At 37.7% G+C, this 16,458-nt stretch overlaps 1 protein-coding gene across 1 annotated transcript; it reads left to right on the forward strand.

Moving 5' to 3' along the window:
* Positions 1-2,580: 2,580 nt before the first annotated feature.
* Positions 2,581-16,436, forward strand: trmt2a (tRNA methyltransferase 2A). The gene is made up of 12 exons (XM_088335590.1): positions 2,581-2,639; positions 4,675-5,283; positions 5,372-5,480; positions 7,403-7,584; positions 7,681-7,795; positions 11,020-11,135; positions 11,204-11,315; positions 11,402-11,524; positions 15,612-15,687; positions 15,775-15,891; positions 15,954-16,050; positions 16,128-16,436. Exons 2-12 carry the CDS (start codon positions 4,679-4,681, stop codon positions 16,279-16,281), a joined length of 1,806 nt encoding a protein of 601 aa, XP_088191716.1. The 5' UTR covers positions 2,581-2,639; positions 4,675-4,678; the 3' UTR covers positions 16,282-16,436.
* The last annotated feature ends 22 nt before the right edge of the window (positions 16,437-16,458 follow it).

Consider the following 16,458-nt stretch of genomic DNA (forward strand, 5'->3'; position numbering starts at 1 on the left):
CCATGTCAATCGAGGCCTTCCTCTTGGTCTCCTTCCATTGACTTCTGCTCTGTAGATCCTCTTCAACATTCGCTCCTCATCCATCCTCTCCATATGTGCAAACCAACCGAGTACTCTCTTATCAACACTCTTGCTCAGTTCCATGACTACCGTACTCCAGTTCTGTCTCTCACAATTTCATTTCTCAATCCATCCAATCTTGTCACTCCTAACATAGTCCTCAAACTCTTCATCTAAAAAGCATTCAATTTCCTTCTTAAATCTGCGTTCAGGGTCCAAGTCTCTGCACCATACAACACAGTCGGCACAATCACACTCTCGTACAGTCCCCACTTAACATCCATACTCATACTCTTGTTGTTCATCACTCTCCTCAGAGCACCCAAAACCTTGCTTCCTTGATTCACTCTGTGCAATACCTCACACTCCATTCTACCAACTGCAGCCACATCAAAACCCAAGTACCTAAAGCTTTCAACTTCTTCCAGCACCCGTCCATGCAACCTGATTTCTAACGTCATGCCCTCTCAATCACGTGAGGTCTTCTGGTGATCCCAAGAGCAAAGAAGTCTTCTGCTGGTTCGAGAGCGTTCTCCATCCGGGCACCGGTGCTGTGGAATGCTCTTCCCCCTGAGATCCGATCTGCAACCTCAGTGGAAATGTTTAAATCGAAGCCTAAAACTCACTTCTACTCCATAGCATATGAATAACCTACTCTTCTCGTCGGCTGAAAAATAGTCTGTGTAATATAGTGTGATAATTTGTGAAGCCCTTTGAGACTCTTCGTGATTTAGGGCTATACAAATAAAAATGACTTGACTTGATTTGACTCTTCCCAACATTGACACATAACTTACGCCTATCACAGACTCTTCTTTACCAACCTTCTCAATGTTTCCTCAGAATCAGCCACAAGCGCTGTGTCATCCGTAAAGAACAACTGCCACACTGTTCCACTGTTGTCCGTCCTTCAATGTACTGTTGAATTTTTTTCTTAGAAACATAAGAAAAACAACAAAAACAACACTTAAAAAATATCAACCAGAGGATTTTTTTTTAACTACTATTTATCTTTTTATCTCATTTTGTTTTTATAAAATAAGAAAATGACAGAATAAATCAGCAAAATCAGGTGCAAGGTTTTACATTGTTTTATGCTTATTGTTAATTTTCTGTGCAAACTTAAACATCTCATAAAAAGAATGGGCTCAACGGAAGGCCTTTTTGAGCAGTTTGGACTTCCTTATTTGAAGGCTTCTCTCCCTGTTTGCAAGCTCATAATACATTGATGTCTTCTATCCTTATTTTGAGTGTGTACTAAATTATATTTCTGCTGCCAACTACTGATATGGATGAATGTTACAGTTACTGATAACCGGCTGATTACTGGAAGAAATCAAAGATATTGAACAATGACATGTTTCTTTTCAAATATAAAATTGGTCTGTTTCTCATGGCACACTAGACAATGTCTCACGGCACACTAGTTTGCCCTGGCTTACTGGTTGAAAAACAATGGTGTAATGCAACCGAAAATGAGTGCTAAAAAACACGAGGAAGAACCAGTACGATCAAGATGGCGGACAATTAGTTTGGCTCCCTGTAGATGAGGCTCATAATATCTAAAATAAATGCAAAATTTTTAAACTACAAATATTAAAAAAAAAAAAAACACGTTTATACGCCAGTTCAGGTATTTTTTCCTTACTATTTAAATATATAAATGTTGGTGACAGGAATGAGTGGAGAGGTGTTGTAAAAGGATAGTGGGATGTTTGGGCGCGTTCTAAAGGATGGGCAGGGCACCTGTATGATGCGGCAGGGGTAAACCAGTGAAAGCCGTCGGGGCCCTGCTGTTGAACAAAAGAGTGTGTTGTGTCACCCTGACCCGAGTGACATGGCCGCTTTCTTGTGTCCTGTTTCATCTGGAGGGACGAAAGCATGACCAACTTCGGCGCCGATGTGCCCAACTTGTTTGGGTGTGTGGGTATTTGGGTTGGCCATGGTCCAAAAATGTTTGTGTGTGTTTTGTTTTTGCTATTTTTTTCTGTGTCTCACAATTTCATTTCTCAATCCATCCATGTTACTGTACGTGTTTGTCTTGCTGTCGGTCACCCCTCTTGAGGGATATTACCAAGGTAGATAGATAGATAGATAGATAGATAGATAGATAGATAGATAGATAGATAGATAGATAGATAGATAGATAGATAGATAGATAGATAGATAGATAGATAGATAGATAGATAGATAGATAGATAGATAGATAGATAGATAGATAGATAGATAGATAGATAGATAGATAGATAGATAGATAGATAGATAGATAGATAGATAGATAGATAGATAGATAGATAGATAGATCGATAGAATTTAAATAAATATTGTTTTATTAATGGGTTAAGTGTTTTTTGTACCATTGTGCTAAATAAAAAAACTGTCTCTTTAAAGGTATTGTTTTACGAGATTCAATAGAAAATACAATTACTGTGTGCATTACAGTACTGTACTTCGAAATATACTTGATTGTGTTGTACCACTTTAAGAAAGTTCAAAGGTCAAAAATGCCACGTGGTTTCTTCAACATAGCAGCTTCCGGAGTTGGTAGGTTACGTTTAGAAAAATAGCGCTAGAAGAAGGTAAGGTAACTCTCCAAATATGTTCTAATTCATGACTTGGCGATGTTTTTAACACAACAAATATACCTATATTTAGCTTTCTATTTTTGTGATTTAAACAGTCAATTGTGTTGCTTTCCAATGTTAACATTAAAAGTGTATTTTATCAAGTAAACGGTTTACCCCCTTGGTTAATTAATTCACAATCAATGCAAACATATTTATTGTTCACAGATAGAGATGCAAATGAATTCCAGCTGTCTCCATCAAAATCAACATATAAACTAAACAAAAAAAAAGAAATAATAAATAAATCTTGGTTTTCCAGCAGCCTTTTCCGAGCAAATTTCACCGTGTAATCGTAGACCAAAACATTGCAGAATGTTTTTACGTCATTGCATGGACCCGATGGATTTAACGTCTCAGAAGAAAAATGTATGCCCTTTTTTCCAAGTTATTATCAAATATGCCATCGAAGCAAAAAAAAAACAAAAAATAAAAATACGAGAAAGTGTTTTGAAGGGACGTATTGCCCTTTCAAATTGATGGACGTGAAAAAATGGCCAGCAAAATATGAAGAATAATGCTGCAAAAGTTGCAAGAATGAGATAGATAAACGAAACAAAATAATGAATGGGTGAATTTTCATTAAAATTGAACAGATTTAATTTTATGGCTTGAATTAATTGACTTGAAAAGCGCTATATAAATGCAGATAATTTAATTTCATTAAAAAAACAAGGCTTAATGCCTACATTTTCTCTGTAATCACCGTTTGAAGAACACCGCGCTGTGACACGATACACACTAGCCATTAAGGTTATCGCTAAAAGAGTATAAGAACTGTTAAAAAAAAAAAAATTGTATAGGTACAACACCCAGAAAAAAATACTGTACCATTTTATGTTTTTATTGATTATTTTTTTTAAGGTGGAGGGCTTAATCTCAAGGTGATTTATCTCCTGAAGAACAATTTTTCACATATACAGGATACATGCTGGCTAAAATAATGCTTTAGCAAAACTGATGGTTTCATGAAAGTTAAAGTACTACAATTTAAATCGTTTTGTCAATTTTCCCAACATTCTTTTTTTTTATCCTGTTTTGGTCTCCTAAATTTTTATCACGTGGTTATCCTAGAGTGCCATGTTTAATCACGTTGTTGACAATGTTCGCTATGTTATCAATGACGGTAAAGACCATTTTTATTCTTGAATACTAGTTATGTTCATGCTAAAAATAAAATAAAGTATTGAGAAACAAACAATCGTTAAACTCATGTTTGGGTTAAGGCAGGCATGTCCAAAGTCCAGCCTGGGTGAACGGTTACGGCCCGTGATAGATTTTTTACTGGCCCGCGGCCTCTGTCATAAAATTAATAATATGTGACATGCCAGTAATGTTGACCACAGTATTAAATAAATGTAAGAAAATAAATAAATCTGCATTTCACTAAATTATTGCAGTAGCCCTTTGGCCACCTCCCCCATGGAATTTTAGCCCACCCTATTTCCGACATGGCGATTGTAAATAAAAACAGGAAAGTTGACTGGCAGGACAAGTAGAAATTAGAATATTTTTTTCACCAAAATCCAATATAACTACGCCTGCTTAATTTTCCAAGAGTCTGTGGCTGTTTTTAAATAATACTGTACAATATGAAGAGGCACTACCAGATGAAACATGCCGACTACAAAAATCTAACTGGAAACGAGCGCTGTGAACCAACTGGAAGCTGTTTTAACAGTATAGCAGCGTTTTTTTTACGAGACTGCGAATCAAATGAAAATGCTACAAAGGCGATTCACGAGTTTGCGATGCTAATATCTAAGCAATGCAAACCTTTCACGGAGCGTACATTTATTAAAGACCGTTCAAAGAATGCCACGCTGGATAGTCGGGCCTTACACATTTTCAGGATACCATATCTGGTCCACTTTGGCTATCTTGTATGCAGACTGATTTAAAATAATCTTGGTATGATTAACAGCTAATTGTTTACACATCCGGGTGTGAATACTTTTGCAACTATATTAAATTATTTCATCTTCAACAGTATCATGGAAAAGTGCAGCATCTCTATAACTGAAGGAACTCCACCTAAGCAGGAGGAAGCTGCTGACATTCCTGCTGATGACACAGATGAACTCATCACTCGGGAAGAAGGTGAGACAGCGCCGGAGCCAGGTGTGTACGGCTACATCAAGCAAGATCTTTTCACGTCCGAGATCTTCAAAGTGGAGATCCGCAATCTGCCCAAGTTTATCGGCTTTAACGACCTGAAGAAGTTCCTGGCCAAGCACGGCCTCAACCCGCACAAAATCAAACTTTTCGGCAAGCAGACCTTTGCTTTTGTCACTTTTAAGAATGAGGAGGAGCGCAACAAAGCCATGAAGTATGTGCACGGCATGCAGTGGAAGGGCCAGGTGTTGAGCGTTAGACTGGCCAAGCCTAAAGCCGATCCCATTCAGAGGAAGAGGAAGCAAGACGAAGGCGAAGGTCCAGGAGGGCCGCTTCCTCCCAAACGGGCAGAAGCTGACGAGAAGGACGAGCCACTGAGCGTGCAGATCGCTAATGTGGTGACTCCCTTTTGGAATGTTCCCTATGAGGAACAGCTGAGGAGGAAAGAGCAAGATGTGGTGACGGTTCTGCAAAGGCTGGCCAAGTCAGTTTTTTTTCTATTATCCTCAGAAAAGAAGAACTCCCAAAACTATTTTCTCCACCAAGTTGAAATATCTCTGTTTTCTAATTAGAGAGATTGCAAGCACCAACAAAGCCATGCTGCCTTTGCTATTTGATGTGAAAGGAAGCAACAACAGAATGTGTTGTCCTATGGAAGCGATCCATCCATCTCCTACGCAGGTGGGTGGCCTTTTGCAGATTCCATGGACTATTAAAGAACTCTAAATCCAACATGTTTCAAGTGAAAGCTGCTAACAGTAGCAGAAAAATGTATTTTCTTTTCTGTAAGTTCTTTCTTAGCCTTTGTTGCGCAGCAAAAGAAGGTATGTAACTAAGTAAACAAATGATTTTTCTTAGAAACTGTAAAAAAAGTGTACAGATTAAGCCCTGTTAACATAACGTCAACTTGAATATGAATTTGTAACTTTAAAAGTGAAATTAAAAATATATATTTCATAGCCTTTTAGACTAAAACCTCAGTGTAATAGCACTGTGTGACAATGAAATGTTTGTAGTTGCTAGAAAATCGAAATTGAAATTTAACACAGGCAAACAAAAATATAGTTGCCTTTTAGGCTTAGCCTTAACTCTACTGTGAAATGAAAAACAAAATAATATGGGCCTTACTGGTGTAACTCAACTGTGTCTATGTCCCTGATTTTGTGAAAAATATTTGTCAATAGACAAATATGTCAGATTTGCTGCATGAAACAATTCACAGGCACATATTTAGATTTCTAATTGTTTTTAGGTCAACATATACACATATTGATGTTGTGTTTTAGCATTTTTCTGTGGATCAATAACAAATAGAAATTGTTGCATCCTTTATTTAAATTTGTTATTTTATTGATTCATCAAAATTAAGGAACCCACTTGGCACAAATAAGTAATTGTGTCTATCTTAGATATTTTATTTTGGACAAATTCTTTTAAAGATATTAATCCAGCCAGTGCCAAAGACACAATTTTTACATAATCAATTTTATTTCATTTTTGTTTGTATTAACCGAGTGTCAAAGACATGTTTTTATGTCTTTTTATTTAAATCTCTTAATTGGTCATCAAAAAACATTCAAATGTATTTAATGGGTTATTTTAAAGTTACAGTGTGTAATATTTTGTGCCTCCTAGTGGTACAAAAACTTTCATCATGTAAAGATAACCCATTGATTTGAATACTAGGCAAAAACATGAACCTTTATACCCATGTAACTGTTAAAAAGAATCACAAGTCCGAAATTTTGTATTTCTTTTACACCATGGTATCCCCACTTAGGTCGTCGCCATGTTTGTCCAGCATCCTGCCGCCATGCTGTCCTGCCTATCACTGGCCCTCGCTTGTACCAGACAACACAGTGCCATTTAGTGGTCAAATAATACATATTGTTGCTTTAATGTTTGTATTTAGGATGAAAGTAAGAGGAATTCAAATGGCAAAATTCAAATGATAGGGTTCGTGCGGGGGCTTTTAATCCTTGAAATTGCTTGAATTTTAATTTTGCGTTTTCAAAGTTTGAAGTGTTTGAATTTCGGTAGAAGTGCTTGTAATTGCTTGAAATTGTTGCCATGTTTCTCAACAGTCTGACCACTCATTAAATATTCAAAAAACGAATTTGCTTAAAAATGACGCCAAAACGCTTGTTCTGATAGCCTCACCCTGCCATTGAACTTCACCCCTTGTGATTAACGGCAACTGGCATCAGTTTTGTATTTGCCCATCACGTGAAGTCTCATTGCCCTCAAAGGGCTGTGTCCAAAAGGTGCAGGGTGCCTTGAGGCCGCAGTTTTAAATAATAATGGTTTGAAAATTGAAAATATAAACTGGCTTAAACGTAAAACAAATGCATGCATAGATTTAATAAGTTTTAATGTTTGATTAATAGTAGTCAGCAAACACACATGGATTTTTTTGCGAGTGGTGCATCCAGTGGACAAAACTGCAGGTCATTGTTTGACATGATGCGGCTCATATTTCACTTGTGCTTCTCTCGGCTTCGTCTCACGGGCAGATTAAATCTGGTGGCGGGCCTGATCCGTCTCCAAACCGTTTGTTTGACGCCCCTGAGTTCAACATTCCTACCTTTTATGTATGCCGGTAGACGGGCTACAGAAACAAGTGCGAGTTTCTCATCTCGGTGGGCGCCGACGGCGAGGACAAGACTGTTGGCTTCCGCCTGGGCAAGTATAAAGGCGGAACCTGTGCTGTGGTGGGCCCAGATGAGGCGTGTCACGTTTCGGCCGAGGTCAAGAAAGTCGTGCATGACTTTCAAAAATTCATCAGGTACGTCAAAATTAATCCAATGAAAGGATTTTTTATTTATTTATAACGTACAATTAATAAAAGGTGAAATTGATTTTATGTTTTAAAAAAAAAAAGGTCAACACCTTATTCGGTGTACAGTCCGGAAACATACGAAGGGCACTGGAAGCAGCTGACTGTTCGAACCAGCAGGACCAAGCAAACCATGGCTATCGCCTTCTTCAACCCGCAGGTAAGAAAATGAAATGTATATTTTTACTGCTCCATCTGATTCAGTCAAGGTCGTCTTGGGACCAAAGAGGTCGCATGCTCGGTTCACGGCTCTTCCGAGTTAAATGTTAAAGTGTCCTTGGGTAAGACACTGTACCCCTAATGCCCCCCAATATGCAGGTAGGGAGGCACCTTGCGTGGCTGACTCCACTATCGTTGTGTGTGTGATTAGGTAAAGTGTGAAATGAATTGTAAAGCGCTTTTGGAGGTCCTTAGTGACTGGTTAATATGCTATATAAAAGAGGTCTATTTTTATTATTTACCTTGTGGCCCTTCAGGCTTTTTAATCAGGCCCACAAATGAAAATGGTAATATGACAATATATCTAATAGCAAATTAGGTACTACTAATGAAATAAGAAAATATATATTACAACTTGGTCCCTACTGTCATTTTTTTGTGTCCACCACAAAAATATTCTAGAAATACCTGTACTACAAAAATGAACTGTTGCAGCGTTTGTTCAGGTGCATTAGATCCTTGAAAATGCTTGAATTTTAATGTTGGGTTTTCAAGGTCAGGAAAATGCTCGAATTTATGCTTGAAAATGCTTGAAATTGTTTCCATTGTCATGCTTCTTAGCAGTCTGACTCTATAAACCTCTCAATAAATGAAGATTTTAATTGAAAATACGTGCATGAAAATGACGCCGGCATGCCTGCTCTGGTGGGTTGTCATTATGGCATTCTCATGTGACACGTCACTGCCCCCTACTGGTTACACCAAACAGGACTGCTCTATTTAGAAAACTGTCTCTTTTGGTTCGGCTCACTCGCAAAAGATCAAATAAAAGATTCAATGCACCTTACTTTAGAGCAATCAATATCATTCAAATGAGTCCAAATTTGGCTGATTTTTCTGTTGTTGTATATACTTAACTTTCTTTTTTGTCTTTCGTATTGAACTCAAATATTACCCAACACCTATAGAGCCCATTCTGTTTTTGTAAACATGTGTAACATAGCTAAGCTGCATGTGAATTGTTAAAGCAGATTGGCAGAATTCATGTCAGTTTATACCATCCCATTGTCACTAAAATATTGTAGATCTTAGATAGGAAAAGCTTAAAATAGCAGAGTATGTTGCTAACAGAAACATAGTGACTTTATTTTTGTCATCAAAATCAACAACAAAAAACCTTATTTTGATCGTCGCTGGATTTCTTCCTTTGAAGGTACTGGGGAAATGTGTCCATGAATAAGCTTGCCTCCTGGAAGACGCAGAAGGTCCCATAAAACAAACGGGCTCAAAGACAGTTTCTTCTTCACCACCCTAAACAAGTGCACAAAACCGAAAATATATATCTTGCAATTCATTTGGGATTTTTGTTGCTTCCAAATGTTATTGTATTACTTTTCATTCATTTAAAACTTAGGCAGGCATTTAAGCTCTGCGTTGTAAATATATTGTATATATTCTGTCTATCCTGAGTCCTTTTCGTTTTTTATCTTTAAGGTCTTTATACATATTTACCCTGGAGTGCCATGTCTAATCTCATTGCCTACATCAGTTCACAGTGTTAATATCAATGACATTGAAGACAATTTAATCTAAGAATACTACACAGTTAATAAATAACAAATTTGTTGCTTATATATTATTTTGCTTTAATTCTGGAAAAAAAGGAAAATAAATACTTTAAAAATAGTAATACTATCATACAAAATACTGTGTCAGAAAAAACACTACTGTGACACTACAAAAATACTCCTACATATATGCTACAAAATATTACAGAAATACAACTAGAGAAATTCTACTAAAAAATTACTACTAAAGAAATCCTACAAATATACAACCACGGGATTACTACAGAAATACTACAAAAATATTACAAAATACTAAAAACCTAAACATCAAACTTAGAGCTTAAAAACGGTGACTTAATCTATTTTGCTTAAATTCTGAAAAGAATTAATAAGGTATACAACAAAAACACTACAGTAATACTTCAAAAAAATACTACTACAAATGTACAAACACTGTTACAGTTTTATACAAAAATACTACTACAGAATAACTCGTATAGTAAGACCACTAAAATATACAGAAATACAAAAAAATCACTGCTACAGATATACAACTACAGAAGTTCTCCCACAGAAATACTATAGAAGTGTGAATACAGTAATACTACTATAGAATAACTCCTAAAGTAAGATTACAAAAATACTACTTGTACTACAGAAATACTACAAAAACTGCTACGGTTTAGGTAATGCTCCATAAATATAATTGCAGTAATACTATAAAAATACTACTAAAATACAATTGCATTCGTACTGCAGAAGTATTAAACAAATACTACAAATTTACCTAAATTTTTTTAAATTTAGTGCTTGAAAACAGGGACCTAATATATTATTTTCTTTAATTCTGAAAAGAATAATTAAGAAATACTTCATTAATACACTACTACCATTATACAAAAATAGATTTACAGGAATAATTCCAAAATACTACTACAGTAATAATACAAAAATACTCCTGAAATACAACTACAGTAATACTACAAAATACTGCGACAGAAATACTACTAAAGAAATACCAAAACATAAATTAAATGATACTAATCTATTTAAAACCCAAAATAAAAGAGATACAGTGGTACCTAGACCTTCAAATGTCTCTACATTCAAAAGTTTCAGGTTATAAAGTACCTGAATGGGAAAATATTGCCTCTAGTTACAAAGGCATTTCAGGATACAAAGTCAAAAATACAATACTGTACAGTATGCGCTGCCATTCGCCGCTCAGTTTTTCCTGGCAAGCCAGTACATATGCGTGTCCCTAGTTAGTTAAAAAGTAAATAAATATTATTTTTTTTTACATTATGTGCCTTTTGTTTTATGGTTATTGTGTGGTAATTTAATATTATCATGTATTTGTTTCATGTTCTGATGCTTTTTAATGATCAATTTTAAAAATATATATACTTTTGGGGGGCTGGGAACAGATTAGTGCATTTACATTGAATAGGTGTCTCTACTTAAAAACGTGTCAGGTTACAAAGCTACTCCCACAACGATTTGTAAGTAGAGGGACCACTGTATAACATAAATGATGCATGTATATGTATTTATGAACGCAAATAAGAAAAATTCCCTGACTAAAGTTTAGAACCCAAGGCCTGACCCAAAAAACTTTCCCATTCCTGATCTAATTGCATGTTTCCCCATTCGCTAGAAACTGGAAGAAACAGAACTTGACACATTGAAGAAATCCATGAAGGCGTTCTTTTCAGAAGGAGAAGGCAAAGACAGCGGCATCACATCTCTTTACTTTGTCCGAGAGGGTCAAAGGTGAGGAGGATTGCCAGTGACTAGTAAACAGAAGGCTAACCGCACGCTTTTTTTCCTGGCGTCCGAAGGAAATCTCCCAACATCGAAGACTTGCCTTGTGAGCTGGTCGCCGGAGATTGCTGCATCCACGAAGAACTACTCGGGTTAAAATTCCGCATATCACCGCATTCTTTTTTCCAGGTAGCAAACGTTTCGGTTTACGGTTTTGAAAGCGGGTTTGACCCACACAGTTGCTTGATTGTCAAACCTCTTCCGGTGTTTTGTAGGTAAACACGGCGGCGGCAGAGGTTCTGTATTCTACAGTCGGGGAATGGGCGCAAATGCATCAGGACAGCACGCTGTTAGATGTTTGCTGTGGAACGGGAACCATTGGCATTTCCCTGGCAAAGGTGATGAAGGTGGCATACGTCGCATTTTAAAGGGATCTTGTGTATTCTTTGACCACTAGATGTCACTGTATTGTGTTGTGCAACTAAAAATGAGTGTTAAAAAGCACAAGGAAGACTAAAAACAAGGGTGACATAAAGGCTAGGTTCACACTGCAGGGAAATCTTTTTTTTTTTTTTGAATGAGAATTGTGTGAACGGTCAACGCATTCATGTGACCGGCACGTGATTGATGGGCGGCAGACGTCACTAGTCTGCCTTCAAACAGGCGGTAGGCAGAGAAATCGATAACCATGGCGGGCAAAAACTAGAGTTGGATTGATTATGGGCAGGCCGATTATCGGCACCGATATTTGGGAATTTGACAGATATCGTTATCACGGTGTTATGAAGATTATATAGCCGATATTAAATTCAACACCGAGCAAGAGCCAGCCCGAGCCTTTTTTTTCTCTCCTGCCTTCTGTCTTTGACGCCACACAGCCCGCACCTTCTGATTGGATAAAAAACTGGGAGGAGCCTCTGAAGACAGAAGTCCCTACCCTGCACCGTCTGCAGACAGAAACTGGAGCGAAAGTTAAGGCTCTCGCGAATATTTTTCATATTTGCGAATACCTTTCACATTTGCAATTTGAGTCTTCCTTCTATACACCCCTTTTTGACCACCCTTGACTTGAATGTCAAGTAAATGTTGTCAAGGTGCAGCAACGCAGACACGAAAGCAGGAAACAAGGGTGTTGTGCCTAATTCCGACTCCCCTGCAGAATCCAACCCACCTTCACATAAATGCGGACTGTTTTTCCTGTGCTCCTCAGCGCTGCGCTTCTGATAGAACGAGTGTCACAAGCGTAGTCTTTATAATGTGTTCAAGAAATAATGATTGGCGTGATTTAAAAAAAGCGATTGTTGTCTATATAATGAGTTTATTTAGACATTCATGTGAACGTCACTAACACTGGAGGCGACCCAATGTAGCTTAACACTATAATATTCACGACCAGGGGCTATTTTAGGTTTAAAGCATCGGGTGTGCTAAGCACCCAGAGTGTCATTTGACTTTACCTTTACTCAAACATCCAATAAATAATAAATAATCGACACACGCTGTTTTATTAACAAATAAGATAAGAATTCAGTATCATAAATATTGGTATCAATCTGTATTTTTTAATAGTGAATGTTTTATAGATGATCCATCAAAATGTGATGATAATGTGGTCAACTGATTAGGAGAAAATGCATAATTATCAGAATTCATCTTAACGCGGTGCAAGGAATCCAATGGACTGAACCATTTCAAAGCAGGGGGGGAGTATTTTCAACGCTGCGTTATTCACATTTTGTTTTTTTTTGTTTTTACCTTATTAGTTACTCTATATAACACGCTACAGTGGGCATTTGCACGTCACACTGGGTATTTGTATATTGCATTCTTTTGGCTTTATTATTGTACTGTTCTCAGCTCAGGGATGCTGCTGGAAATGTGAATTTCCCTTCGGGGATGAATAAAGTATCTATCTATCTATCTATTTATTTAGCGTTTTCATTATGTTTAAGCTAATCATGTCCTATATTGAGGAAGAGAGTTTTAAAAATGCTATAATTTTTAGGGGTGCTTGAGTCTCCCTAAAACGGTCTGGTTACACCAATGTTCACAACCACGACTATTAGTCCACAACTAGGCTTTATTTAGATTATGCATGTTTATTGTTTGTAGTTGTTCACTGATAGCTGTGACCAGGGCAGAATTGTGATTGAGACCTTAGTTTTATTGAATTTCCCTGTGTAAACCAACACACTTATTAGTCAGGTGAAAGCGAAAGATTAGTCACGTTAGTTGTGTTGCAATGTAATTTATTACTTGAAAAAGTTTCATTGCGCTATTAATGTTTTATTTATTTTTTTATTTATAACTATCGGCCTCCTCTTAATACTAATAATCGGTATCAATAATCGGGCCTGGAAAACCCATATTGATATTTAGCAAAAACAGAGTGTCATGAATTCACACGTTCATGGAAGATGAACACTCGTTTGCTTTATAACTGACAAAAAAGTCAACATCGCATCGCATGAAATTGAATCCACGTCGCTCAAGTTTATACTTATTGCGATAGTATCCTCCAGTGGTAGTTGACAATATTTACATTAGAATCCCACCACATTGAGAACATTTAATGGGGGAAATGTCAATCACACAAAAACATTGGATTTTATGAAAAATCTGAATTGAGCATTAAGATCTGCAGTGTGAACCTAGCCAAAGTAATCAAACTGCACCTCTTTTATTTTTTTGGCCAATGTTTTTGTTATTACACCTGTAATAGCAAGATGGCCAACAATTAGGTCAGCTCTGTCGAGGTGAGGCTCGTGTAAATAACATATGATCATTTAAAAAAATTCACAATTCCATGATAGTTGGTGAATTTTTGCTGATTATTTGACCCCCACAAACATAAAGGCCCGATGTTGCCGGGCTTGACATTGCCGGGCATTCTACTTGGGCGAGGTTGTTGGGGCTGTGGTTTGTTGAAAAAGCGACAGGGTGCCACTTGAGAGTGCCAAAGAGGCGAATGGCCACATGCACTTCAAGACTCACTTCAAGGCACATGTTTATCAATTTTGTTGGTATTTTCGGGGGGTGCCTTGACACAAAACACTCCCAAAGAAATTAAAATAAGTGAAACAAAGAGAAAAAGATTAGCAGTGTGTAAGATTGAATGCACTCAGCTTTGGGGCAATCAATATAATTAAAATGATCCCCATTTGACTCATTTTTCTGTTTTTGTACATACAAATGCTGCCCTACTTACAATCGTTTATAAGTTGAATTTGTTCGTAAATTGATTCAGTGCTATAATTTGTTTGATAAAGGTTTATATAAGTCTGTTTTAGGCTTGTATGAATAACCTGTATTGTTTTGTACTAAAACATATACATTGCATAAAATAATATGCACCATAAAGATAAACAAAGTTGAGTTCAACTTACTTTTGGAAGATTCACTTCAAGAGGTCCTCTTCGTGGTGAAAAGTGGCTGAAAAAAAGCGTCCCATTTTTTTTCAACCGCATCAAGCTTTCTTATCCCAATTTCATTTCAAAAGAAACGGCTCGCCTCTTCTTTACACTTTACACCAACCATATTGAATGGATAAACGAGATATTACACAGAAACGTCAAAGTTCTTAGCGTGCTGGAGATACAGTATGGAATGTTTACGCAAGAACTAGGAAAAGGAAGCGGATTTCTCCTTTTCTCCTCCGGGATGGATGCTGGGTGACCTCTCACTGCGCCACACGCCGGCAGCGGCGGAAAGAAGCACGACAGTACCGTACTGTACCTGGAAAAAGGTGCACACACAATACAAAATGTAACTTACAGCAATGTTGAGAGATTTTTCGACTACCTGAAAAATGTTTTCTTAACGACCGTTTTTCGTAAGTCGAATGGTCGTAAGTTGGGGAGCGTCTGAACAGTACTTTTTTTTTTCCCTTTTTGTCTTCCGTATTTAATTTAATTTTTACCCAACACTTATAGAGCCCATTCCGTGTTTGTAAATAAGTGTGACATAGCCCCGCTGTGTGTGGATTTTTAAAGCAGAATGGCAAAATTGATGTCAGTTCATAGCAGCCCATTGACACAAAAACATTAGATAGGATCAGCTCAAAATTGCGCAAAGCATGTGCCAGCAGCAAGATAGCAAAATTATTTTAGCCATCCAAGGCAACAACAAAAAATGTTATTTTGATCGGCGCTGGATTTCTTCCTTTGAAGGCAATAGGAAAATCTAAAAATTGGCCTTGAAAGTGCTTGAAAAGTGCTTGTATTTGGCAATGGAAAAAGGTGTATGAACCCTGCCGACGTTCCCAACCCCTGTCCTAGATAAACACAAGTTTGCCTCAGGACTCATTTTCTTGTGTTCTTCAAATTAAAATGACAATTAAATTCAGGCATATACCCTACCACAAGGGTAAGCTTGGTTGTTTTTGTTTGTCGAATTGATCACTTGAGGGGGGGAAACAAAAGCTCAATGAGATATCGGGGATGGGGATATCTTAAAGTATGACTTGAGTTTGTTTTTGGGCCGCAGAGGATCAAGAAAGTTATCGGAATTGAACTCTGCCAGGAGGCAGTGAAGGATGCCGAAGCCAATGCAAAGCTTAACGGTGAGTCCCCTTCACGCATGAATAATAAAGAGGAAACGTTGTGTTTACCTGCCCCTCGGTCTCAAAGCTTCCCCGTCTTCACTCAAGGGCTCAGCAATGTCGAGTTTCACTGCGGCAAAGCTGAAGATTTGTTCCCCAATATTCTTAACGCGCTCATGTCGCCCAACTTGACAGCGATCGTGGATCCACCGAGGGCCGGTTTACGTAAGTCATCCAAAGCTTCGTCTTAACGCGCTGCTTTTACTTCAGACGTCTTTACGCTGCAGATTCCAAGGTGATACTCGCCATCAGGAGAGCAGCACATCTTAAGAGGCTGATTTATGTTGCGTGCAACGCCAAGGCAGCCATGAACAACTTCATTGAGTACGTTTTCAGGTTTTGTCATTCACCTAAGTTGCACTTCGAGCTGTTTTTATGTCAGCTAATAAAACACTCTGTAGTCTGTGCAGGGCACCCTCCAACAGAGTTCACGGAGCTCCATTTCAGCCTGTGAAAGCCATGGCTGTAGATTTGTTTCCTCAGACGCCGCACTGTGAGATGGTTCTCCTCTTTGAGAGAGTGGACTACAACTCCCAACAGCAGACCGATAACTAAGAAACAAGAATGTGATCATGTTTTATGATTTTGCCAATGAGGCTGAACGTGATCTTTTTCGGTGTAATATACATTTCTTTGGATCTAAATGCAGCTACTTTTCCCCTCCTCCGGTTGGGCTGCCTATTTCATTTGGAATAAAATTTTTGAAAGTTTGTTTCAAACTTTTTTGGGGGG

Source organism: Urocampus carinirostris, chromosome 5 (assembly GCF_059441175.1).
Source record: "Urocampus carinirostris isolate Australia breed hairy pipefish chromosome 5, RoL_Ucar_1.0, whole genome shotgun sequence".
NCBI lineage: Eukaryota > Metazoa > Chordata > Actinopteri > Syngnathiformes > Syngnathidae > Urocampus > Urocampus carinirostris.